The sequence below is a fragment of the Thalassophryne amazonica genome, chromosome 13 (genome assembly GCF_902500255.1).
Source record: "Thalassophryne amazonica chromosome 13, fThaAma1.1, whole genome shotgun sequence".
NCBI lineage: Eukaryota > Metazoa > Chordata > Actinopteri > Batrachoidiformes > Batrachoididae > Thalassophryne > Thalassophryne amazonica.
In genome coordinates, this window is record NC_047115.1 from 39,806,409 (window position 1) to 39,833,716 (window position 27,308).

Sequence of the window (27,308 nt, forward strand, 5' to 3'; positions counted from 1 at the left end):
TGCCAAACACCTCTGTCCAACAATCTCATGACCCCCACAGTCTCTTCCCAGGAGTCTCACGATCTCAAAGGCCTAGGACTCAGAGACATGAATGCCAATGCTGAGATAAGTGAATGTCTCTAACTTTGAAATTTGCAAATGAAAAAATAACAAAAACAAACGCTTATTCACAATTACACCAATTTCGGACATTGTATTGTTTTGCAGCAAAATGTTTTCTTACCAGGGAATATCTCCTCAGAAACAGCTGCTCCTCCAAGAACATGTCTACGCTCCAATACTGCTGTCTTCAGTCCTCCCTTCTGAAGATAGGCTGCCTATACATATGCATAAAATAAATCCTTTAATCATTTTAACAAAATCAGGATTGGACAATTGCAAATGCTGCATAAATACAGTGTAAAGCTGCAATTAGTCAATTAAAAAAAAATTATAAAATTCATAGTTAAAAGGCACTGGTAAGTAAATAAAAAAATAAATTTTGACTTGTTCCAGAATTTCACATATAAGGATTTAGTACTTTGTGTTTTTTTTTATTTTAGATAAATTGGTTGTAGAGCAAGGATAGACTGGTTTCAACAGTTTAAGGTTTTAAATTGTTTTTAAGAAGTACCAAAATTATTTAAAGTGGATATAATGTTTTAAGTTGTTCTAGACCAAACATAGACTTGTTTAAAATGTGTCAAATACACCAGCTCAATTTCAACTGGTTTTAAACAGTTATGATGTCCATATTAAACATTTTACAGTGTCTTTGATCAAGCTAAATTACAGACATTCAATCTCTTTTTTTTAAAGCATGTTTTAATCAGTTGTGTACCAAAGACATATAGTAAAGTGCTTTAAAGATACTTTCAATTGAGTTTAATTAATTTAAACCATAAAAAAATAGCCATTTTTGTGATGTGGTTTTAAACAATTCCAAACAAAAGAAAACTGATTTAAACCTTAAGAGATAGACTAGTGTTGGTGCTGATTGGTTGACAAAAATAACTGAGTATCTTCTGATATCAGATTTTTTTTTTTTTTGAACAGGTCAAGTTAGGGACGCTGTAGTCCCAAGCATCAAAAGATCCACCACACAACGGAACAGCTATGGGTCCTGGTTGCCCGACACCCAGCAGACAACTGATCCATCCCCATATCCCTAAAGTAGACATCTCTATATGCCACAGCTAGGTCATACATGGGCATATCCTTGATGTTTTCCAGTTCTAAGGCATCTGTGTGCTGCAGCACATTTATGGCCATAGTGCTGGGGCTGACAATCCCTCACAATGTAAGTATTAGTAATAAACCTCATCTGGGTCACCCTAAATCAGGGATGGGTTTTAGATGGTCTGGACCTGTTTTCACTGACAAAAACAAATTGTAGATGATCTACAACCTGTTTTTGCCAGCATCCTGGTACAAACTTGTCTAAAGCCAGTTTTAGTGTTTAGTCTCTCAAAAACTGGCTAAAACCTACAAAGAAAGCCCTTGGCAAAAGCCTAAGAAGTCATAGTCTAAACTTACATTTAAATGCCATGTGCTGACTGTGTACCCCTTATCTGATGTACTGCCATTACAGACTATGTATAATGTGATAATGTGGGGGGAAAAAATAGATGACAAAAACATTAGCTAGGTGGCAACGTATGGACGATTTGGACTATGGGGGAGCATATTGATAAAATATTAATATGCAAATTAACTGGTAATACGTGCATCATTTTTTTCATTTTTTTTTTTACAGAAGTTATGCACTTACATCACCTTTACTAACATAACATCTCAAACTGATTTACTACCAGTATGATTTCTAAGAAATCACCAATTGGTAATTGTAATCCTAAATGATAACAGCACTATATATTCAAGGTGTATAGCCGCAGATGTATCTGCTCTACATAGCCAATTGAAACAGACTTTTGTCAAATTAGCCCATGTTTAAATCTACGTATATCAAAGGATCACACCTTTTTTTTTAAAGTAAGTGACAAGAGTCAAAATCAAAGAGACCTCTTTAAGAAGCCTGTCTGGATACATTCAAACAGAAATGAGCTTTTGCCACCTCTTTTCATGTAGGTGTGAGAAACCTCTAAAGACTTTTGGATAATTAACTATGTTGTTGTTGTTTATTAAAATAATTGTAAAATAAATTTGTTCTGATATTTAAATATTTTTATGTCATTATTTAACTTGTGGACAGATTTCAAATAATTTTTCCTCTTTAAGAAATATTTTTACTTGTGGATAATTAACTATGTTGTTGTTGAATACAGTGCTTGTACAAAAAAAAATTGTTCTGATATTTAAATTATTCTTATGTTATTATTTAACTTTTGGACAGATTTAATCTTTTTTTTTTTCCTGTTTTAGAAATATTTTGTATTTTCGCCAGCAAAAACTTAAACTGTTTTTGCAAAGATGGTTTTTGACGGATTTTAACCATGATGTGTCTAAAATGGCCCAACCATACCCTAAGTAACTGCTAATTTGATGCCAAGCCATTGCAGTGGTACCCAAGGATTCTCCAGAGAGACACTGTACCAAAGACATCCAGTCATCTTAGGTCACTGGTTAGCATTCATGTCTCAGAGTCATACATTAAGACTGGAAACACCAGGAGCCTGAAGATGTGGATCTTCATTCTCTTGTAAAGGTATCACCATCATCAGACACCTCTATCCAGCAACCTTCTGACTCCATAAGTTCTTCCTAGATATCACTTGACCTTACAGGCTGAGCTCCCAGAGATATGTCACAGATGAGATAAGGTGTTTGACAGTTTCACCATAGATATACTTATCACTGAATGAGTGGACCTGAGTCACAATCCAGGATAACCACAAGCCCAGATACTTCTACTCCTCACTCAGCTTCTCAAATGCTGAAATCAACAAAGACTGATTCCACATAGATGACTGCATCATCCATAAAGTCAAGGTCAGCGACTCTCTTTTCACCAACTGGGCAGACATCAGAGGCTCTGTCTCCACTATGCACAGCATTAACAGGACCTGCTATGATTTTCAGCAAACTCTTGGGGATTCCACAGTTTGCCAGTAGTATGTCCCATAAAAGAAGACTGATCACCTGGTTCAAAAGCTTTACAAAAATCAATAGAGACTCAATAGAAGCTCTGCCGGTTTTCACACCTGCATTCCATCTGTACTTGTAGAGCTAGGGTACGGTCAATAGTAGACTTTTTGGGATGAAAGCCAGACTGCTCTTGTCAATCAGCAAAAAGCAGCTGACATCAAATTCTACCCTTGCAAGTACCTTGCTTGGCACAGATAGCAATGTAATACTGCAATGTAGTTACTGCAATGTGAGTAATCACCCTTTTGTAAAAGAGGGAGAACAAGTCCTGTTTTACAATTTTTTAAGATAATCCTTTAATAGTCCCACAGCGCAGAAATTTACAATGTTACAGCAGCATAGGGACAGTCACAGTGCAACAATGCAAGTATCCAACAATAAGGTGAAAGAAAAATAATTACCAAATATGGAAGTCAAGTTCTGTACAGAACAACAATATATACAGTAGAATAGATTACACTATATACAAGCAGAAGGAATGTTCTGTAATATTGCACTTGAGTGTTCAAGTGATGTTGTACACGAGTCTACAAGTATTATTGCACAGAATGTGTAGTATTATTGCAAATGGCTGAAATGTTCATATAACGATATTAATGATCTGAGTGGTCTACTGGGAAAAGTGCTGGTTGTGGAGTCTGACAGCAGCAGGAAGGAAGGACCTGCAGTATCGCTCTTTCACGCACTTGGCGTGGAGCAGCCTGTCGCTAAACAAGCTTTCTAATGCAGTCAGGGTGTCACGCATGGGGTGAGAGGCGTTCTCCAGCATGGATAACAACTTAGCCATCATCCTCCTTTCTCCCACCTCCTGCACTGAATCTAGGGGACTACCCAGGACAGAGCTGGCCTTACTAATCACTTTAATTCTCCTCCTTTCAGCACTTGTGATGCTGCTGCTCCAGCAGACCACTCCATAAAAAATGGTTGATGCCACTGCCGAGTCAAAGAAGGTCCTCAGGAGTGCCTCCAAAAGACCTGATTCACCTCAGTAGGTAGGGTCTGCTCTGGCACTTTCTTATAAAGTGCAGTAGTGTTGTTTGACCAGTCCAGTTTATTATTTAGGTGAACACCCAGGTACTTGTAAGAGTCCACCATCTCAGTATCTGTTTCCTGGATCTTCACTGCTGCTGGTGGAAAGCACCTGTGTCTGCAGAAATGTTGTGATGATACCTGTCATACCAATGGGTATATGGGACAGGATTTGCTTGTGTGTCCAAATTCAGCCAATTCTGCCAACCTGATAAGTGAAATATCCAACCTGAATTCTGTTAGAAGCTTGTAGATGGTACCACAAGGTAAAAGTTATTAAGGGATATTGATTCAAATACTCTGTGTGCTGTACATATACCGTATTTTCTGTAGTATAAATAGCACCAGAGTATAAGTCGCACCTGTTAAAAAATGCCTCTTGAAGAGGAAAAAGCCATAAATAAGTCACACTGGCGTATGAGTTGTAGGGGTGTTTGGAAAAAAAAAAAAAAAAAAAAATCTATTCACGCCTGAATTTCGATTCTTATTTATTGAGATTCTGAATCGATCCAAAATGTCCAAGAATCGATTTTTAAAAAGCATTTTTTTAAACATTTTCTTGCTTACTCGCTGCGTGTACTGTTTGTCAGACAACAGCCTCCATACTACAGTGTCCCCGCGAGGGACACATTCGTGAGCTGCAGCTTAGCATGGCGGACGAAGAGCTAATTCAGCTAGCACCATCTTTGCTGAAGGCAAATGTTTGGGCGCATTTTGAATTTTATTATTTGCTGTGTAAGAAGGAGCTTGACATGACTTATGCAGTGTGCAAGTCAAGTACTTTAGAAACAGTTCAAATCCGCAAGCCCACATGCTACGCCATTACCCAGAGTTAAAAGAAGCAAAGCAGCGGTATCTGCCTACTACTGACCAGCGCTTCGCTAAACTGCCAGCCAGCTCCGAACAAGCAAAGCAGATAAGTAAATTTACATCTTTAGAATCACTTGATTAACCTTGTAAAGCTGCATTTTCTTAAACAGAAACATTTTTTAAGTAATAACTATTTCTCAGAGCTCTTTCAATCAAAAATTGATTCTGAATCAAATCATCACCCCAAGAATCGGAATTGAATTGAATCGTGAGTTGTTGTATGATTTTCATATCCCTAATGAGTTGCATCTTTTTTCTGTATTATCAGTTCATTAATATGGGGGATTTGTACATTGTTGGAATTTACTTCTTATTATTGGCATTTATTCCTTCATTATTGGAGTTTCTTCAGTTTAGTCCTTAGATTCCTGTGAAAGTCCTCTATATATAGTTACTATAATTATTATGACTAATAAATGCATGACTTTTCAGTGTATACGTCACACCTGATTATAAGTCGCAGTACCTCTTAAACTATTAAAAAAGTGTGACATACTCCAGAAAATATGGTAATTTTGACATTGTGTTGATTTCAAAAAACACAAAACAAATCACAACTTTTTCACCAAATTATTTTGTTGTTTTGCTTTTTTATTCTTATTACAGATGTATGTTGTACAGTCATTGTGCTCCAGGAAAAAAAAAAAAAAAAAGAGTTCAAAGAAATCAATGAAAGCCCAATATTGCTGACATTCGTGTCATGACCATAGTGAACTTCTAATCACAACTGTACATAATATAGATAACGTCACCTTTGTCCCGTGTGTGAACACCTGACTTACTGCTGAAGTTGTTGTTGGAAAATAACAAACTCACCGCCACCAGTCCATTGTGTCCTGCAAAGATATAACATACTGTGCTTCAGACACACTTTTCAAGAAGTGAAATTTTCATACGTCCAAATGAAAGAAAATTTTAAAATTTCTCTTCCCTGTTGCACAATGAAATTCACTTTTTAGTAAGATATTGATAACAATGAATAACGGTGAATAACTGCAACTAATCATAGATATCCAAAAGGAAATGCAAATTTTAAGATGTAATACACCACCACATTCAGAAAGTGGACTATATCAAGTGTGATACTAGAGTATGACATGTTTTTTTCATTATTTATTAAACAATGTTGAAAAAAAATGATTTGAGGGGAGGTGATGGTCTAGTGGTTAAGGTGTTGGGCTTGAGTCCAGAAGGTCATGGGTTCAAATCCCCGCCTGACTGGAAAATCACCCAGGGCCCTTGGGCAAGGCCTTTAATCCCCTATTGCTCCCGGTGTGTAGTGAGCGCCTTGTATGGCAGCACCCTGACATCGGGGTGAATGTGAGGCATAATTGTAAAGCGCTTTGAGCGTCTGATGCAGATGGAAAAGCGCTATATAAATGCAGTCCATTTACCATTTCTCATTGTTTTAATTTTTGTTCATTTGAAATGTGCCAAATAATATGCAAGCTTCTTTAAAAACAAAATATCCAGTAAAGCAGCCGCTTACTTCCTCTTGCTTCCTGCATCCCTAGTTTCTCAAAAGTGTAGTTGCAACATTTATGGACTAAATTTTTTTTTTCATCTTACCTGCCATGTTGGAATACAAACACGTGTTAATAGCTGCAAAGAGGGTTAATTACTCTGACTTAACTGAATGGGAGCATTATTCAAACTTGTGACTGGTTGTGTATGTATTTATTGTCTTACAGACAACATCATGATGTTCACTATGCAACAAAGCCCACTTATCCCAACACATAAGGGGTGTGTATGCAGAGCTGAGTTCAGACCTGCGGTCAGTCAGAGGCTGCTGCTGCTGTGAAGGCCAATCTTCTTGGTGAATTTTATTACAAATAGTATCTGTAATAATATGCCTTGTTATGTGGTGAACTCTGAATGAATCATCACAGATTTGTGTGCAGCAGTATTTGCATCGGGTCAAATTATCATGTGATACAAATTTGTATGCTAATTTTAGTTAGCACTTTCAGCAGCTATCTGTAGCTTGATGATGTTAGGTCCAGTTAATCTACAATTACTGAGGAAATAAGCGAGCCATAATTTTTAATGCCCACATCAAAACAAACCATGATGAGAACATCACTTAGCCCCCAACAATAAATTTTTCAATTTATTTTTATTTACATAGCACCAAATCACAGCAAAGTTGCCTCAAGGTGCTTCACACAAGTAAGGTCTAACCTTACCAACCCCTAGAGCAAGCACACAGGTGACGGTGATAAGGAAAAACTCCCTCTGATGATTTGAGGAAGAAACCTCAAGTAGACCAGACTCAAAGGGGTGACACTCTGCTTGGGCCATGTTACCAACACAACAGACAATACAGGAAATTATACAGGAAATTTGGGGAAATTTTGGGAGTTCATGCTGGTGCACAAGACGGGAGGCCAGCAGAAGAAAACAAACAATGTGATTTATCAAGAGCAATCAGAGATTTCTGAGGTCCACCAATCTGGAACCTAAATCACCTCCAAAATTTAATGGAGTCTTCCATGCCCTAATATAGCCTAGTTCAAAAATAATGAAACCTAACTGCTGATTTGCACTGCATTTGTCATGAACAAGCCATTATTTTATTTAGCACCATCCCAATTTATCTGTGAGTTGCCTATAGTCTCTTTGACAGGTACTGAAAATTTCATGGAAAAATTCTGCACAGTTCCAGAGATATGCACGAAATTTACCCCAAAAATAGCACTTTTTTCATCAATTTTGTGTGACATTGATATTTAGCATTATCATTTAAAGTTGAATGTTACAGAAATAACCTTGTATTTTGTCAGTTTGTTTTTTATGCTTCATACTAACACACAGTAAGTTGTCTGAAGTAATACATTTTTGTAAAGGTAGAAATGTCATTTCCTAGAAAAAACATCATGTTTCTAAAGCAAGGTAAAACTGTTGCAGGCATAACGCTGAGAATAAGTCCTTGATTTATTTGTATCAAAACCTTAGCTATATCTCCTACTCTGCTTCAATAGAATAACTATATTACTTGTTCAATAATACCAGGAACTAATGGACAGAATTTTTTTGTTTCAGGCTTCCGCAGACTAAAGAAGATACCTCCAACTGTTGTCGCAAGTGTTATGCTCTAGCACATTATAGTATACGAGGGCTGTCAATAAAGTAACGGTCCTTTTTATTTTTTTCAAAAACTATATGGATTTCATTCATATGTTTTTACGTCAGACATGCTTGAACCCTCGTGCGCATGCGTGAGTTTTTCCACGCCTGTCGGTGACGTCATTCGCCTGTGAGCACTCCTTGTGGGAGGAGTCATCCAGCCCCTCGTCGGAATTCCTTTGTCTGAGAAGTTGCTGAGAGACTGGTGCGTTGTTTGATCAAAATTTTTTCTAAACCTGTGAGACACATCGAAGTGGACACGGTTCGAAAAATTAAGCTGGTTTTCAGTGAAAATTTTAATGGCTGATGAGAGATTTTGAGGTGATTCTGTCGCTTTAAGGACTTTTCACGGTGTGAGACGTCGCTCAGCGCTCTCAGGCGGCGTCATCAGCCTGTTCAAGCTGAAAACCTCCACATTTCAGGCTCTATTGATCCAGGACGTCGTGAGAGAACAGAGAAGTTTCAGAAGAAGTCGGTTTCAGCATTTTATCCGGATATTCCACTGTTAAAGGAGATTATTTTAATGAAAGACGTGCGGACGGATCCGCGCGTCGGGACACAGCCGACGCGGTGCGGCGGCACAGGAAAAACACCTCCGTGTTGATAACCATTTGTAAAATCCAGGCGGCTTTTGATGGCTTTCAGTGGAGTTGAGTATATGAGAAATTGTTTAACAGGCAGGACATGTTCCAACTTGTCCTTAAGGCTTTCAACAGAGGTGTTTTTCCTGTGGCGGAGCGTCGCGGCGCGGACCCGTCCGCACGTCTTTCATTAAAAAAAATCTCCTTTAACAGTGGAATATCCGGATAAAATGCTGAAACCGACTTCTTCTGAAACTTCTCTGTTCTCTCACGACGTCCTGGATCAATAGAGCCTGAAATGTGGAGGTTTTCAGCTTGAACAGGCTGATGACGCCGCCTGAGAGCGCTGCGCGACGTCTCGCACCGTGAAAAGTCCTTAAAGCGACAGTCTCACCTCAAAATCTCTCAGACGTTAAAATTTTCACTGAAAACCAGCTTAATTTTTCGAACCGTGTCCACTTCGATGTGTCTCACAGGTTTAGAAAAAATTTTGATCAAACAACGCGCCAGTCTCTCAGCAACTTATCAGACAAAGGAATTCCGACGAGGGGCTGGACGACTCCTCCCACAAGGAGTGCTCACAGGCGAATGACGTCACCGACAGGCGTGGAAAAACTTACGCATGCGCACGAGGGTTCAAGCATGTCTGACCTAAAAACATATGAATGAAATCCATATAGTTTTTGAAAAAAATAAAAAGGACCATTACTTTATTGACAGCCCTCGTATATGCGCTGATAATTTCTAGCAATGACTGAACCGAGACCAATAGAAATATTGAAACTCTGATATATAACCATACCTAAAATGATAACATTTCACAAAAAAAGACCACTTTTAAATTTTGATGGTTATGTCACAGTTTAAGCTACCCAGCAGTTGGTTATGTGAATACAGAAAGTATGCATGGAATTACATTTAAAGTAGCCACACATTTACCAGCATCAGTGAAAACATTAAAGGGCTACTCCTGAGCTTTATTTCCACAGTAGATGTGTTTTGGGGGTTTTTTTTGGGGGGGGGGGGGGGGGGTAACAAAACTCTTATAAGGGTAAGCAGCTAACTCGATGATTGATTGTCTTAAAGGTTTCTTTACATTTAATAAGATAAACTTCTGAATCTTTACTTCCACACGGAATCCTCTCCAGGCTACGAGACACTTTAAGCCTGGTTCACATGACAGGATTTTAAAATTATTTTTAGGTTTCCAAAACCTGAGACCACACACATGAAGATAAAAAATGATAGCTCTAACAGGTTTGGTCGTACAGTGTGTGGTGTTCAGCCACATGGTAAGGACAACACACACAAACAGATTTCACACACGGACATTCATAGCTCAGACAGGAAATCTTGCAAAAATCTCTCGAGATTAAATGTGACCTCAGAGTAAACAAACGGGGGTACTTTGTGGACTATTTAAAACAGAGGGGAAAAAAACGATACAAAAAGAAAAAGAAAAGGTGTTCTTTAAAGGAGTGGAGACAGCACGACCACCGGACTTTCTGGTAAGTCAGAACAGCCGTTTTGATTTTATTTTCCGCTCCGTGTGTCCGTCACCTCGCTTTCTGATTGGCTGAACGTCACATTCAGCAGGCTGCGTACTTGTTTTGGTTGGAGGACACAACACACGCTGCGATATCGGGCCAAAAAATCCAACATGTTGAATATCTCCGATTTGCGATCAGAGCGTTCCTGACGCCCTTCCGAGCAGATCAGAGCACTCTTAACACACCACACACGGCAGGAATATCTGATAAGATTATCTTTAACGTCATCATGATTGTCAGGGTGTCCTTAAGATTGTCGGAAGGGGAAGATCGGGTCTGATATCGGCCTAATTATCCTGCCGTGTGAACCCGGCCTTAAATGACATTTTCTCCTCTTCTGTGACAAGAAGAAGTGATTTACTGAGTGTCTTTAGCTTGCCCCATACAATTACACTGCATAGCTGTTTAGCCCGTGACCAGGCTATAAGCCGTATCTGAGTTCGATGGGATGCCAGTGTTACAAACAAACCCATGTGCTTCATGCGCTTCGGCAAAACACTTCAATATCGCTCATGAGCATGCGCTCTTCACACCACTGTCTTCCTTCACTATGCCTATTTTGTACACTATCATCTGGAACTGCTGTTCATGGACACACTTTACGCAGGAAAAGAGCAAAGCGTGCTCCCACGTCTGCCGCACCTCTCTATTTCTGCATGACTTGTGACTAGCCATGTTTAGATGTGCAGCACATCACAACCAGTTCGGAGAACAGTGTACAGTGTGGTGGATGTTGCAGATGGTACCACTGGGGATGTGCTGGTTATGGAGATGGTGATCATGATGATGATGTGGAAGGGACCTGGTATTGCCTGACATGCAGCCTGAAGTATGTACAGAGCAACATTAATCTCTTTTAGGTACCTGTTTTCAGGCTGGCAGGGGTGGTGGGGTCAGAATAGCATGCATGACTGGCTCACATATCCATTGTTCCTGACCCCCACCCCCAGTGATGTATTTCTTGAAATATAAGACTGGGCCATTCCACAAGAAAAATGTGCCAGCCATTTTAAAATATTTTTGGGCCATGTACTCATAGAGAAAACCTGCTAACATATACTCAACAAAAATATAAACGCAACACTTTTGGTTTTGCTCCCATTTTGTATGAGATGAACTCAAAGATCTAAAACTTTTTCCACATACACAATATCATCATTTCCCTCAAATATTGTTCACAAACCAGTCTAAATCTGTGATAGTGAGCACTTCTCCTTTGCTGAGATAATCCATCTCACTCACAGGTGTGCCATATCAAGATGCTGATTAGATACCATGATTAGTGCACAGGTGTGCCTTAGACTGCCCACAATAAAAGGCCACTCTGAAAGGTGCAGTTTTGTTTTATTGGGGGGGGATACCAGTCAGTAACTGGTGTGACCACCATTTGCCTCATGCAGTGCAACACATCTCCTTCGCATCATCCGTGAAGAGAACGCCTCTCCAACGTGCCAAACACAAGCGAATGTGAGCATTTGCCCACTCAAGTCGGTTACGACGACGAACTGGAGTCAGGTCGAGACCCCGATGAGGACGACGAGCATGCAGATGAGCTTCCCTGAGACGGTTTCTGACAGTTTGTGCAGAAATTCTTTGGTTATGCAAACCGATTGTTCCAGCAGCTGTCCGAGTGACTGGTCTCAGACGATCTTGGAGGTGAACATGCTGTATGTGGAGGTCCTGGGCTGGTGAGGTTACACGTGGTCTGCGGTTGTGAGGCTGGTTGGATGTACTGCCAAATTCTCTGAAACGCCTTTGGAGACGGCTTATGGTAGAGAAATGAACATTCAATACACGAGCAATAGCTCTGGTTGACATTCCTGCTGTCAGCATGCCAATTGCACGCTCCCTCAAATCTTGCGACATCTGTGGCATTGTGCTGTGTGATAAAACTGCACCTTTCAGAGTGGCCTTTTATTGTGGGCAGTCTAAGGCACACCTGTGCACTAATCATGGTGTCTAATCAGCATCTTGATATGGCACACCTGTGAGGTGGGATGGATTATCTCAGCAAAGGAGAAGTGCTCACTATCACAGATTTAGACTGGTTTGTGAACAATATTTGAGAGAAATGGTGATATTGTGTATGTGGAAAAAGTTTTAGATCTTTGAGTTCATCTCATACAAAATGGGAGCAAAACCAAAAGTGTTGCATTTATATTTTTGTTGAGTGTAAATACCAACTACCTTTTATTATTTGTCAAAATAAAAAATACATGACAAAAGCCTTCCAGTTTATCCCATGGAAAAGAATGACAGTCGTGCTTGGTGTGTTCCATTGTCATATGTTCACTTATGTAGTTTTTTTTTCTATGAAATATTCAATAAAAAGCTCAAAATTTTATGTTTGTCTGTGATTAGTCACTGCCGTACATGGTTGGTCAAGACATACCTAGAAACTTCCCCACTCTTCTCATTCAAATCTGCATCACACATCACACCAATTTGACAACGAAACGATATTCAGAAGCTTTTCTGGTAAGAAATGAAAAAGTGGGCAAGTGAAAAACTTCTTGGGAATAGCTGAAATGGCCTTGGGCAATCACAATCCCCAGATGCAAACCTACAGTTGTGTACTCCACACACTCTCTGCTCCATCTCTCAATTGCACATATCCTGCCCATCTTGTCTCTACTACCAGTTGAACATCTGCTGCTGGTCTGGGAGCTGTGTATCACTGAAGTCCAAGTGTTGAGAGTGAGATAAGCATGAATCGCTGCTGTAAACAAAGCCTGATGCAACAAGCAGTGCCTGACGTGCGCGCACGTGGGTTTGTTTGTAATGATGGCAGCAACCGGAAGTGGATTTGCGTCAAGCGCACTCGGAACTTCGAATCGGTCTATTTGTTGTTGTTGTTGCATTCGAAATCAATACTGTGCTGCTGATTATTTATTTATTTATTTTTGAAAACATGAACTCAAAAACATAAAAACATCAAAAATAAATAAATAGAGCACATATTAAAAAAAGGTTTTCCTTTAATGACAACATATTTATTTATTTATTTGGAAGTACGTTATTCTACATAACCAGCTCTTTTACTTTGGGTACGTTTAAGTATTTTATGATGCTAATACTTTTATAGCTTTACTTTAGAGCATTTTAAAAGCACCACCGAACACTTGGCGGTTTGCAGTGACTCAAACGTCACGGAGTGCTGCTCTTTGTCACAGTGTTTTCTTCTGGACTCACCTCCTCCGATCACCAGGGCGTCGTACTGCGTTTTTAAAGTGCACACACCGGATTTGAATCTGGACGTGGACGCGGTCCTCACAGCTGTGAGAGCTCCCCGTCCGCGGTCAATCCACGCTGCTGAAGCCATAGAAACGGCTCACGAGACGTGAACGCACGGGTTGAATATACAGCGTCGGAAGAAACCATTTGGAGGATGGGGTGTCAGCGGAAAACAAGCACGTCGATGTGCCGTGACCCGCGCGCATCCTGTGACCGAGCCGGGTCCGGAACTTTGGAACTTGTCACTTTGTATGTGCAGCTCATCTCACAAAAAAAAAAAACAACAACAAAACAAAACAAAAGCCAAACATTAAATAAAAGTACCTATTTGGAGTCAGTCTGGTTCACTCTGGTCCATTTTGTTATATTTTACCCCCCATTTCCTGATTATCAGTCCCCATTTGGTCCCCCATTTCGTATTTTAGTATGACCCTATTCTGTTTTATTGTGTTCAAAAAAAAAAAAAAAAAAGAATCAGGTCGCACTACTAATCTCTGCAAACACATCATCACTTAAAAACATAAATATAAACATCATTTTAAAAAAACATTTAAAGATGTTAGATTTACTTAACCCTTGTACAGTGTTCCGGCCTGTGGGACTCGATTTAAATTTTTACTATAAGATTAATGATTAAATATTTTCACAAAATCAGATGAACTGGCCTTTGCTCACTTTCTGCGAAGAACATAAACATTGAAATTTTTTCAATGACTTCCCACTACACACACAATTTTTGAAAAAAATTTGGCCAAATGTTTGAGTGTGAAAATGAGATTAAAAAAAAACCCTCTTTTGAAACTGAAGTATCCCCACTACATATCTCACTGTGCCCTCATCACATTTAAATGAAATATTTGATCTCCTCATGCACACACAGCAATTGTCGAATTGAACAAATTCAGGCTTATTTTTCTACATAGTCTCCCTGTAACTCCACACACTTCTTCCAGCGGTGCTTGAGTGCTTCGATTCCCTTGGCATAGAAGCTTTCATCTTGAGAGTCAAAATAGTCCTCAACGGCAGCCATCACCTCATCATGGCTCCGATAGTGCTTCCCAGTCAAGTTTTTTTCAGGTTTGGGAACAGATGAAAGTCCGAGGGTGCCAAGTCAGGGGAGTATGGTGTGTGATCTACCAGTTCAAATCCACACTCGTGGATAGTGGCCATGGCCACTGTTGACTTGTGAGCTGGGGCATTGTCTTGATGGAGCAGCACCCCTTTCGTCAGCTTTCCTGGTTGCTTCTTTTTGATAGCCTCGTGTTTCTGTCTCAGTAGGTTAGAATAGTGCTGTCCATTTATGGTTTGTCCCTTTTCAAGATAGTCCACAAACACAATGGCCTTAGCATCCCAGAAAACTGAAACCATGACCTTCCCCACAGACGAAACGACCTTTGCCTTCTTTGGAGGTGCTGACCTTGGGTGTTTCCACTGCATTGATTGTTTTTTTGTCTCTGGTTCAAAGTGGTGAACCCAACACTCATCCTGGGTAAGAAAACGTTCCATGTATACTCAACAAAAATATAAAAGCAACACTTTTGGTTTTGCTCCCATTTTGTATGAGATGAACTCAAAGATCTAAAACTTTTTCCACATACACAATATCACCATTTCCCTCAAATATTGTTCACAAACCAGTCTAAATCTGTGATAGTGAGCACTTCTCCTTTGCTGAGATAATCCATCCCACCTCACAGGTGTGCCATATCAAGATGCTGATTAGACACCATGATTAGTGCACAGGTGTGCCTTAGACTGCCCACAATAAATAGACTGCTCGTTGCCCCATCCCCGTAGAGACGGTGCCTGCTCCCAGACCACCAATAACCAGCAAAAATCTATTTAAGCATAAAAATTCAAAAAGAAAAAATAATATAGCACCTTCAATTGCACCACAGACTAAAACAGTTAAATGTGGTCTATTAAACATTAGGTCTCTCTCTTCTAAGTCCCTGTTGGTAAATGATATAATAATTGATCAATGTATTGATTTATTCTGCCTAACAGAAACCTGGTTACAGCAGGATGAATATGTTAGTTTAAATGAGTCAACACCCCCGAGTCACACTAACTGTCAGAATGCTCGTAGCACGGGCCGAGGCGGAGGATTAGCTGCAATCTTCCATTCCAGCTTATTAATTAATCAAAAACCTAGACAGAGCTTTAATTCATTTGAAAGCTTGTCTCTTAGTCTTGTCCATCCAAATTGGAAGTCCCAAAAAACAGTTTTATTTGTTATTATCTGTCGTCCACCTGGTCGTTACTGTGAGTTTCTCTGTGAATTTTCAGACCTTTTGTCTGACTTAGTGCTTAGCTCAGATAAGATAATTATAGTGGGCGATTTTAATATCCACACAGATGCTGAGAATGACAGCCTCAACACTGCATTTAATCTATTATTAGACTATCGGCTTTGCTCAAAAAGTAAATGAGTCCACCCACCACTTTAATCATATCTTAGATCTTGTTCTGACTTATGGTATGGAAATAGAAGACTTAACAGTATTCCCTGAAAACTCCCTTCTGTCTGATCATTTTTTAATAACATTTACATTTACCCTGATGGACTACCCTGCAGTGGGGAATAAGTTTCATTACACTAGAAGTCTTTCAGAAAGCGCTGTAACTAGGTTTAAGGATATGATTCCTTCGTTATGTTCTCTAATGTCATATACCAACACAGAGCAGAGTAGCTACCTAAACTCTGTAAGGGAGATAGAGTATCTCGTCAATAGTTTTACATCCTCTTTGAAGACAACTTTGGATGCTGTAGCTCCTCTGAAAAAGAGAGCTTTAAATCAGAAGTGTCTGACTCCGTGGTATAACTCACAAACTCGTAGCTTAAAGCAGATAACCCGTAAGTTGGAGAGGAAATGGCGTCTCACTAATTTAGAAGATCTTCACTTAGCCTGGAAAAAGAGTTTGTTGCTCTATAAAAAAGCCCTCCGTAAAGCTAGGACATCTTTCTACTCATCACTAATTGAAGAAAATAAGAATAACCTCAGGTTTCTTTTCAGCACTGTAGCTAAGCTGACAAAGAGTCAGAGCTCTATTGAGCTGAGTATTCCATTAACTTTAACTAGTAATGACTTCATGACTTTCTTTGCTAACAAAATTTTGACTATTAGAGAAAAAATTACTCATAACCATCCCAAAGATGTATCGTTATCTTTGGCTGCTTTCAGTGATGCCGGTATTTGGTTAGACTCTTTCTCTCCGGTTGTTCTGTCTGAGTTATTTTCATTGGTTGCTTCGTCCAAACCATCGGCATGTTTATTGGACCCCATTCCTGCCAGGCTGCTCAAGGAAGTCCTACCATTATTTAATGCTTCAATCGTAAATATGATCAATCTATCTTTGTTAGTTGGTTATGTACCACAGGCCTTTAAGGTGGCAGTAATTAAACCATTACTTAAAAGCCATCACTTGACCCAGCTATCTTAGCTAATTATAGGCCAATTTCCAACCTTCCTTTTCTCTCAAAGATTCTTGAGAGGGTAGTTGTAAAACAGCTAACTGATCACCTGGAGAGGAATGGTCTATTTGAAGAGTTTCAGTCAGGTTTTAGAATTCATCATAGTACAGAAACAGCATTAGTGAAGGTTACAAATGATCTTCTTATGGCTTCGGACAGTGGACTTATCTCTGTGCTTGTTCTGTTGGACCTCAGTGCTGCTTTTGATACTGTTGACCATAAAATTTTATTACAGAGATTAGAGCATGTCATAGGTATTAAAGGCACTGCGCTGCGGTGGTTTGAATCATATTTGTCTAATAGATTACAGTTTGTTCATGTAAATGGGGAATCTTCTTCACGGACTAAAGTTAATTATGGAGTTCCACAAGGTTCTGTGCTAGGACCAATTTTATTCACTTTATACATGCTTCCCTTAGGCAGTATTATTAGACGGTATTGCTTAAATTTTCATTGTTACGCAGATGATACCCAGCTTTATCTATCCATGAAGCCAGAGGATACACACCAATTAGCTAAACTGCAGGATTGTCTTACAGACATAAAGACATGGATGACCTCTAATTTCCTGCTTTTAAACTCAGATAAAACTGAAGTTATTGTACTTGGCCCCACAAATCTTAGAAGCATGGTGTCTAACCAGATCGTTACTCTGGATGGCATTTCCCTGATCTCTAGTAATACTGTGAGAAATCTTGGAGTCATTTTTGATCAGGATATGTCATTCAAAGCGCATATTAAACAAATATGTAGGACTGCCTTTTTGCATTTACGCAATATCTCTAAAATCAGAAAGGTCTTGTCTCAGAGTGATGCTGAAAAACTAATTCATGCATTTATTTCCTCTAGGCTGGACTATTGTAATTCATTATTATCAGGTTGTCCTAAAAGTTCCCTAAAAAGCCTTCAGTTGGTTCAGAATGCTGCAGCTAGAGTACTGACAGGGACTAGCAGGAGAGAGCATATCTCACCCGTGTTGGCCTCTCTTCATTGGCTTCCTGTTAATTCTAGAATAGAATTTAAAATTCTTCTTCTTACTTATAAGGTTTTGAATAATCAGGTCCCATCTTATCTTAGGGACCTCATAGTACCATATTACCCCATTAGAGCGCTTCGCTCTCAGACTGCGGGCTTACTTGTAGTTCCTAGGGTTTGTAAGAGTAGAATGGGAGGCAGAGCCTTCAGCTTTCAGGCTCCTCTCCTGTGGAACCAGCTCCCAATTCAGATCAGGGAGACAGATACCCTCTCTACTTTTAAGATTAGGCTTAAAACTTTCCTTTTCGCTAAGGCTTATAGTTAGGGCTGGATCGGGTGACCCTGGACCATCCCTTGGTTATTGTTGTGTGGGCCGCTGAAGAGGAGGTACTGCTGGCCCACCACCACCAGAGGGCGCCCTGCCTGGAGTGCGGGCTCCAGGCACCAGAGGGCGCTGCCGCCGACGAAGGCTGTCAGGGTGACAGCTGTCACCCATTACTAGACACAGCTGACTGCACTCAGGACGGAGTATATCAGCAGGACAGCGTCTCCACCTCAGTGCCGAGATATCGCCTTGAGATTAAGGTAACCTTCTTTGCTAGTATATATATTGAGGACTCTGATAAACCTTGCTAAACCATTTCAGGACAGCTGATTACAGAAAGCACCTTGCTTGGATAAGTACTCACCTTCCTGCTTCATTATTACAAGAGGTGGAGGCGGCTTCTCCCCTCTCCGTCTACTGGGTGCTGTCGCATCCATACCTGTGTGTTTGTGCTCTTTCCCGCCAGCAGTACCGGATCCGACGAGCGAAGGCAGTGGCCACCTGGGAATTCGGGACTTGGCGGTTCCAGTACTCCTGGTTTTCGGTGGCAGAGGAAATCTGGGTGGTTCCGGTTCGACTGGGACGGACGTCTCCTACCTTCGAGCCTGCCCACACAACACCAGCAGATTTCGACTTACAACTCTAAAGTATTAATTGTTGTATTGGTTGTGCCCTGTTCACAACAGTAAAACTTGTTATTCACCTTTCTCTATTGTCCGTTCATTGCGCCCCCTGTTGTGGGTCCGTGTACCTACACTTTCACAACAGTTATGCTGCTTTAGACGTAGATTGTGGGGGGGTTCCCATGATGCACTGTTTCTTTCTCTTTTTGCTCCGTATGCATCACTCTGCATTTAATCATTAGTGATCGATCTCTGCCCCCCTTCACGGCATGTCTTTTTCCTGGTTTTTTCCCTCAGCCCCAACCAGTCTCAGCAGAAGACTGCCCCTCCCTGAGCCTGGTTCTGCTGGAGGTTTCTTCCTGTTAAAAGGGAGTTTTTCCTTCCCACTGTTGCCAAGTGCTTGCTCATAGGGGGTCGTTTTGACCGTTGGGGTTTTTTATAATTATTGTATGGCCTTGCCTTACAATATGGAGCGCCTTGGGGCAACTGTTTGTTGTGATTTGGCGCTATATAAGAAAAAAGTTGATTGAAGTTGATTGAATAAAAGGCCACTCTGAAAGGTGCAGTTTTATCACACAGCACAATGCCACAGATGTCGCAAGATTTGAGGGAGTGTGCAGTTGGCATGCTGACAACAGGAATGTCAACCAGAGCTGTTGCTCGTGTATTGAATGTTCATGTCTCTACCATAAGCCATCTCCAAAGTCGTTTCAGAGAATTTGGCAGTACATCCAACCAGCCTCACAACCGCAGACCACGTGTAACCACACCAGCCCAGGACCTCCACATCCAGCATGTTCACCTCCAAGATCGTCTGAGACCAGCCACTCGGACAGCTGCTGAAACAATCGGTTTGCATAACCAAAGAATTTCTGCACAAACTGTCAGAAACCGTCTCAGGGAAGCTCATCTGCATGCTCATCGTCCTCATCGGGGTCTCGACCTGACTCCAGTTCGTTGTCGTAACCGACTTGAGTGGGCAAATGCTCACATTCGCTGGCGTTTGGCACGTTGGAGAGGTGTTCTCTTCACGGATGATGCAAAGGAGATGTGTTGCACTGCATGAGGCAAATTGTGGTCACACCAGATACTGACTGGTATCCCCCCCAATAAAACAAAACTGCACCTTTCAGAGTGGCCTTTTATTGTGGACAGTCTAAGGCACACCTGTGCACTAATCATGGTGTCTAATCAGCATCTTGATATGGCACACCTGTGAGGTGGGATGGATTATCTCAGCAAAGGAGAAGTGCTCACTATCACAGATTTCGACTGGTTTGTGAACAATATTTGAGGGAAATGGTGATATTGTTTATGTGGAAAACGTTTTAGATCTTTGAGTTCATCTCATACAAAATGGGAGCAAAACCAAAAGTGTTGCGTTTATATTTTTGTTGAGTATATATATATATATATATATATATATATATTATTCCTCAACTCCACTAATTCTCCATGTCAGGAATAGCATTCAGCATAAAACGTGTCAAATCAACATGCAGATCCACCTCAGGTCTGCTGTGAGTGGAAACAAAGAAAAACACAAGAGCAGCCGAAGGGACTTGCTAAAGCATTATGGTAAGATGTTTCCATCATGTGCCATCCAAGAGAAACACATGTGGTGCATATATGAAGGAAAGGAAAATGATGATATATATACATTTTTTTTCACCCCAGGGGTACTGCCTGTTATTGTTGTACCAGCACTGTGCTCCGAAACAGCACATGCACTGCTGATGATGTGTGTGATTAAACTAGAGGTGTGCTGCATATTTAATGTGAAGCAGCATGTTAACATTCCTCAAATGTGTGAAATCTTGACTCACTGGGTGCAATATTGAGAAATGGTCATTTCTCAGAAAGCAAAACATGCTTTACTTTCTGAATCAGGCTCAAAACTTCTGCACCCTTTGTACTTTTAAAACATTTGTGCTCTGAGCTGAATGCAGGCACTGAGCTGCATGTGCGTGCTTACTCTGACATCACACATATGAGACGCGGTGAGGAGGAAACGTGTGCTAATATAGAGAATCTGATTTCACTTATCCTAAATCAGTCAGTTAGAAAAATGCTTGACCAGATTTCATTCTAATTGTGGCTGAAAATTAATTTACCACGTCAGGCATAGAGCATGAGTCCAATAGCAATGTTCACCCTCCAATCTTGAGAGGACAAGTATTACTGTTGAGCCCTGGCAGAAACTGAAGGCACACTCTGCTTGTTTCCCAGGTATGAGTCACCAGTCAACTTAGTAAAGTCCTACCTGCTCGTCTCATCTTAGTTATACAAGTTTTGAAGACAAACTAGTTTGCTGGTGCTGCTTGTGAAGCTGTCATCTTGGCCTTGGCCACTCGCTTGTAATAAGACAAGAGGATAAATCATGCTGTGGGTCTGAGCAACAGCTCAGAGCAGTGGCGGCGCCAGGAAATTTTTGTTGGTGGGGCTGAGGGGGGACTGGTGTAAAAGTTGGAGGGGCTCCACAAAATGTTGTAGAAATGAACAATATATAGTAAATTGCTTTATAAATACCAAGGTATATGTTTTAGTCACCTGTGCTCCTCTAAAATGTGGTATCAATGCACATGTTGTGTGGGCTGCCAGAAGAGGAGGTACTGCTGGCCCACCACCAGAGGGCGCCCTGCCTGAAGTGCGGGCTTCAGGCACGAGAGGGTGCTGCCGCCACGGACACAAACGGGAGTGACAGCTGTCACACATCAACTCATGACAGCTGTCACCCATCTTCATTTCATCACTCCATAAAAGCCGGATGTCATCTCCACCTCGCTGCCGAGATATCATCTACCTGTGAAGGTACTTTTCTCTGCTGACCTAAATTATTGAATAATAACCTGAACTTCTTTGCAGCTGTATTCCTGTGGCGTTTCATTATCTGTGGATTGGCGTATGGTGTGAACAGCGACAGCTTCGCTTCACACCCAAACCCGATAAGTGGTCAGACAGGAGCTGCACGTGTGTGTGATTAGAGGTGGAGGTGACTTTCCACCTTCTGACTGTTTTTGTTACTGGGTGTGCACACACCCACATCTCACTGTTTGTGCTCCTCGCCAGCAGTACCAGATCCGACAGTCGGGGACGGTGATCACCTGGGAATTCGGGACTTGGCGGCTCCAGTATTCTCTGGGTTCTGTGGCGGTGGAAATCGTGTGGTTCCGGCTCTTCTCAGGACAGACGTCTTCTATCCTCGAGCCTGCCCACACGTCACCTTTGTGTATTGACTGCTATCCGATTCTGTGATTGTCTGTATAATCGTTGTGCACATTCACAACATTAAATTGTTACCTTTTGGCTCATCTATTGACCGTTCATTTGCGCCCCCTGTTGTGGGTCCGTGTCACTACACTTTCCCCAACAGCACACACACATCACTTAGAATGATTGCAAGTGCACTGGCTGACTCAGAGGGATGCCACTGGCTCAGAGGGATGCAAAATCTCAGGTGGGACTTCAGGAAGGGAGGAAGCTGATTGGTGCACAAATCAAACAAACACAGCAAAATATAAGCAAATTATCTCCTTGTCTTGTATGTGCATAATGTGAATTTTTGTCTGTTTTGCTTAGCTAGTGTAAAATAATTCCTCCAGCTTCCCCAGATTGTGCACTCTCTTGGCTGAGGGAATAAAATGAGGTGTTATAGTGAGCTTGGGTTTCCCAACACGCCTCTCCCTCTGTGTATTAGAGGAGCATTAGTTTCAGGGAAGAGAAATGATCCAAATATGCTGTCTGCTTCATTTTCCTTTAAGGAACGTCTGCGGACAACAGCCAATCAACCATAACTAGATTAGAAGGAGGACATTTTGTTCTTGTAAGCAGAAATTAACACTTCATTCCTCTTTGTCGGCAGAAATTCAACACTACACCCTTTAAAGGCTCTCCCAGACAGTAAAGGAGAAAATTCAATTATGGTGTAACGGCACCACGTCAGAACGCAATTACCTAATTTTCTAAAAAAAAAAATGTGCCTCTTCCCTCCAGGCAAAGAGGTTAAGACGTTTAAGGTTAGAGGCAGTTATCTGACAAATGTTGTAGCCAGCAGCATTTAGAAAGTTTCAATTTGAAAGCTCTCAGCAATCAATGCAAGCTATTAAAAGAGAGCTTGTGAATGTCTTAAGAGGTTAGTTCCTAATTGCAGCACATATTTATGATATCTATTGTATGTCAGTGGTGGAACGTAACTAAGTGCATTTCCTCAAGTGCTGTACTTACAGTTTTGAGCAGTTTGCACTGTTTGCACTGTTTGCACTGCGACTCCGACACCTTGCAAGGATAAATATTCACAAAAACCCCTAACGCACTCATTTTAATGAGCGTAAGTTGATAAGTGTTTTTCAGCAAAGGAATAACCCATTATTTCACGTGCAATATTAATATGTCCACAAATCATGTGCAATAACAACTCGTTTACAAATCCCTGAACTAATGTCACCTTATCACATCTAAATTCCACTTCACATATTATAAATAAGATGCTCCTATCTCTTTTTCAATCCCAATCATGTTTATATATATGCATATGTACTTATATATGTATGTACATATATATGCATATGTATATGTGTATGTGTGTGCATATGTGTATGTATGTATATGTATGTGTGTATATATATTCTATTTCTACCTCATTTTCTTATTTTATTGTACTGTTACAAGGATTATTATTGCTTATCCTTGCACACGCTGTTTGATGAACATTTTCCTCTACTTCCACCCATCTTGTGTGTTTTTTAAGAGCTGATGTAACATGTGAATTTCTCCTCTGTGAGATCAATAAAGTTGATCTTATCTTATCTTATGTACCCATTATGTGGATGAAAAGTGAGGAACAGGATCAAAGATTAACAATCAGTTCAAATGAGAATGATCACAACAAAAGTTCAGAAGTTTGGATCAAATATCAGCAATCACGATCAATGCTCAGCTATTGGGATCAGACGGGTAGAATAAGGATCAAAGGTTAGTGATCAGGAATAAATTTCAGTGATCACCATCAAATGCCATGGAACAAGATCAAAAGTCAGTGATCAGGATCAAACATCAGTGATCAAGATAAAAGTTCATTGATCGAGATAGGTTCAATGATCAACAATCAGGATAAAGGTTCAGGAATGTGATCAAAAACAAAGATCAAAATCATGTCTCTCTGTAGGTCTACGTTAATAAGCAGCCCAATTTGCAATGCCTTACATCGTAAACCTTCAACATATGTTTAACTGGAGCCCCACGCTTGTTGAGTGCAAACCTCCACCAACACTAGTTTCCAATTCCACAAATTTTTACCTTGGAAAACCTTTTCAAGGTCAAAGTCCTGTTAAAAGTGACTTTTCATAAACTAAATTAGATGTGATCAAATGTCAGGAGTATGTATTTAGTTCATGCACTTGAATCAAAATCTTTTGTGGTGTTGTCAGGTTTTTTTTTTTGGCAGTGGATATTTTGCCGGATACGGCAAACAAGTACCTAGCGTTATTTGACCAGATCTCCTCGCTGATTGGCTAGTTCAAATGACGTCATCGTCGAGTTTATTTCAACATGGTGGTGCCCTCAGCAAAGTTGAACTGGATATTTGCCATACGTGGCACCGGCAAAATGGCGGGTTATGCTGTTTTGCCGGCTGACTAAATTTATTCACGACGGACGGAACGGCCGCGGTCGGGCGGGAACTTAAAGGCGATCGGAGTTTAAGATCTCATTTCACATTCATGATAGTAGCTTGATATTGGTGATTTTCATTATTGAAAATTGGCATATTTTACCATTCATTATTTTCAGGGGTGAACTGATTGAAGGTTTTGGAGACATGACACTGACAGAGAAAAAATAGGATTTTGTTTTTATTCTGTCTTGAATTTGCAGGTTTTGGAAATCACAAATCTAAGAGATTTTCTGTTTACCATGGCATTTTGAATGTTTTATCATGTTAGCTACACAAAATGAGGCCACTTAAGGCCAAATAAAAAAAAAAAGTTGTTTATCATCCCAAGACCAAGACCAAGACTGCAAAAATTATTTCCACCGTGCCCGAAATTATTTCCACCACATGGCGAAAAGCGCAGGTGGAAATAATTTTCACAGCAGTGGAAATAATTTTGGGCACAGCTATGCCACGTTTTTGAGCTGCTTTTAGAGATGGCACCCAAAATGGCATAGAATCCCTCCAACTTTATGGCACCCAAAACGACATTAAAAGATGAAAAATTAGCACCAGCACTCAATGCCGAAGGCGCCGCCATGTTGAAATAAACTCTTCGATGATGTCATTTGAACTCACCAATCAGCGAGGAGATCCAGTCAAATAGCGCTAGGTGCGTGTTTGCAGTATCCGGCAAAATATTCACTTCATATTTTTTTTTCAACTTTTTCAGCTATGCACAATTTGTCATTCCTTTACAGGCATAAAATTGGAACCTCCATCCAATTTTGGTGGAGGTAAATCCATAACAGAAAAATGAGAGTGATTGAGGCACTTTTGTCTGAGATATAATCCAAAGTGCACACCAAATGGGTTTTCAATATTAAATTCAAAACTCCACAAAATCCACAATCCAGATCAGATCCAGATCAGACTTTGTCAGGTGATAGTGAGTGTCGGTCTGCACCTCACTTTCAAATATGAGAGTGATTGGTGCATGTTTGATTAAGATATAATGTCAAACTCTATATTATAATCAAACCCAAAGCATGGGCAGGGACCACCGAGCCATATGAGGGCGGGGCCCAGCCACCAGACAAGACGCGAGACCCAACCCCCCAGGCCAGGAAGCACACTCCCCCAAACCCAAGACTGCCCCAGCACAGCCAGCAGGACCCACCCCAAACTCCCCCCCCAGCCCCCAATCCACCCCCTGCCCTAGACCCCACCCCAAACACCAACCTACCAACCCCACCATAGTTGTTATAATTAATCTCCCTTGCTGTGTGCGACCCCCTAAGTGAGCAAAGATAAAGTGTTGCATTAAAAGCAGGGCAGGAGACGGCAGGTGGCAGACTGCCATTGGACGCCGTGGCACACCGCTGCACCACAGCCTGCCGTGCAAACCCACCATCGACTAGTGACCCCGACTCTAAAATAGTGAATGTGTTTACTAAATGTGTAGAAATAAAGTGTGTGCATTAAAGTGGCAGGGCAGGAGTGGCGGATGGAGTTTGCTGTGGGAGGCTGCAGCACACAGCTGCACCACAGACTGCCCTGCATCCCCAACACCTGACTGCAAATCTAGTTGAACCCTATAATGTGGTACTTAAAACCCAATGTGATGTGCATGCATGTACTGAGCTGATGAAGTGCATTAAAAGGGTGTGACATGTAAAGCCCAACCCCAAGCAGCCGGCGGAAGGGCAAGGCATGGTGGAGGGACCGGGCCACACACTCCGGCCCCACGGGCCCCGCGGCCCACCCCGAGACCCAACAGAGGCTCCAGGGAAACCACAAGATGGGGGGGAGGCGGGCATTCTCGGAGGAGCACCGGAAGTCCAGGGGAAGAACAAACCAACAGAGAGGACAGGGGCCAGGCAGCCGGAGATGGACGAGCCACCCCGCCCAGTGGCCCCCAAGCCAGGGAAGGCGCGAGATGAGACCCAAGAGTGGGGGAGCAGCTGAGGAGCCAGAGGGAGACAGACGGGCCACGCAAACCCGGAAGGAGAGGCAGGGGCACCGAGGGCCACATATGAGCTGAGCCCCGGGGAGAGACACCGCCCCCACCGCCCAGGCACTGGACCCCCCCAAACCACCAACAGCAGAGCGGACAGACCAAATATGAAAAGGAACGATGGCCACCCAAATACACCCCCCCCCCCCCCGCCACCACCACCCTCACCCCCCAATAGGACCAGAGCCCCGCGGTGCGGCACCGGGGCCCCCACAGGCAGGCTGGCCAGCTGCCCCCCCCCCCCCCCCCCCCCCCAGGCACAGAGGCACACCCACGCCCTGCCAAGGAAGAGCAGGAAGGGAGCGCGGGCCACCACCCGACCCAACTCCCCGGAAGCCTGCAGAGCCACCAGGCAGCACCAGAGAGCACACCCCACAGACCCCCGAAGCACCACCCCCAACCCCAAATCCCCAAGCAAGCCCAGGACTCCACACCCGGACACCCAAACCATCCCCACACACACGGGCCACACAGCCCCACCATACCCAAAGGGCCACCCACTCTAGAAGACACAAGCTCTCTCCTCCACCAATTAAATCATTCAATCCGGATTCTGGATCAAGATTTCACTTTATATACTCTTTGAAGGATTACATCAAAACTACTTCACGGATTCTCACCAAATTTGCATCACAGAATCATATTAGGGCATGGAAGACTCCACTGAATTTTGGAGATGATCTGAATCCGGATTCTGGATCAAGACTTCATGTTATATATGCTTTGAAGGATTACTTCAAAACTACTTCACAGATTCTCACAAAATTTT

General features: G+C 41.6%; 1 protein-coding gene across 1 annotated transcript in view; it reads right to left on the reverse strand.

Moving 5' to 3' along the window:
* pyroxd2 (pyridine nucleotide-disulphide oxidoreductase domain 2) overlaps window positions 1-13,604 on the reverse strand; it is a 46,519-nt gene extending 32,915 nt beyond the window's left edge. The window contains exons 1-3 of the mRNA XM_034185100.1: window positions 13,436-13,604; window positions 5,800-5,819; window positions 224-317 (exon numbers count right to left, since the gene is read on the reverse strand). Coding sequence (XP_034040991.1) covers window positions 224-317; window positions 5,800-5,819; window positions 13,436-13,565 — 244 coding nt within the window. The 5' untranslated portion in view covers window positions 13,566-13,604. The remainder of the gene's footprint in view (window positions 1-223; window positions 318-5,799; window positions 5,820-13,435) is intronic.
* Window positions 13,605-27,308: the final 13,704 nt, after the last annotated feature.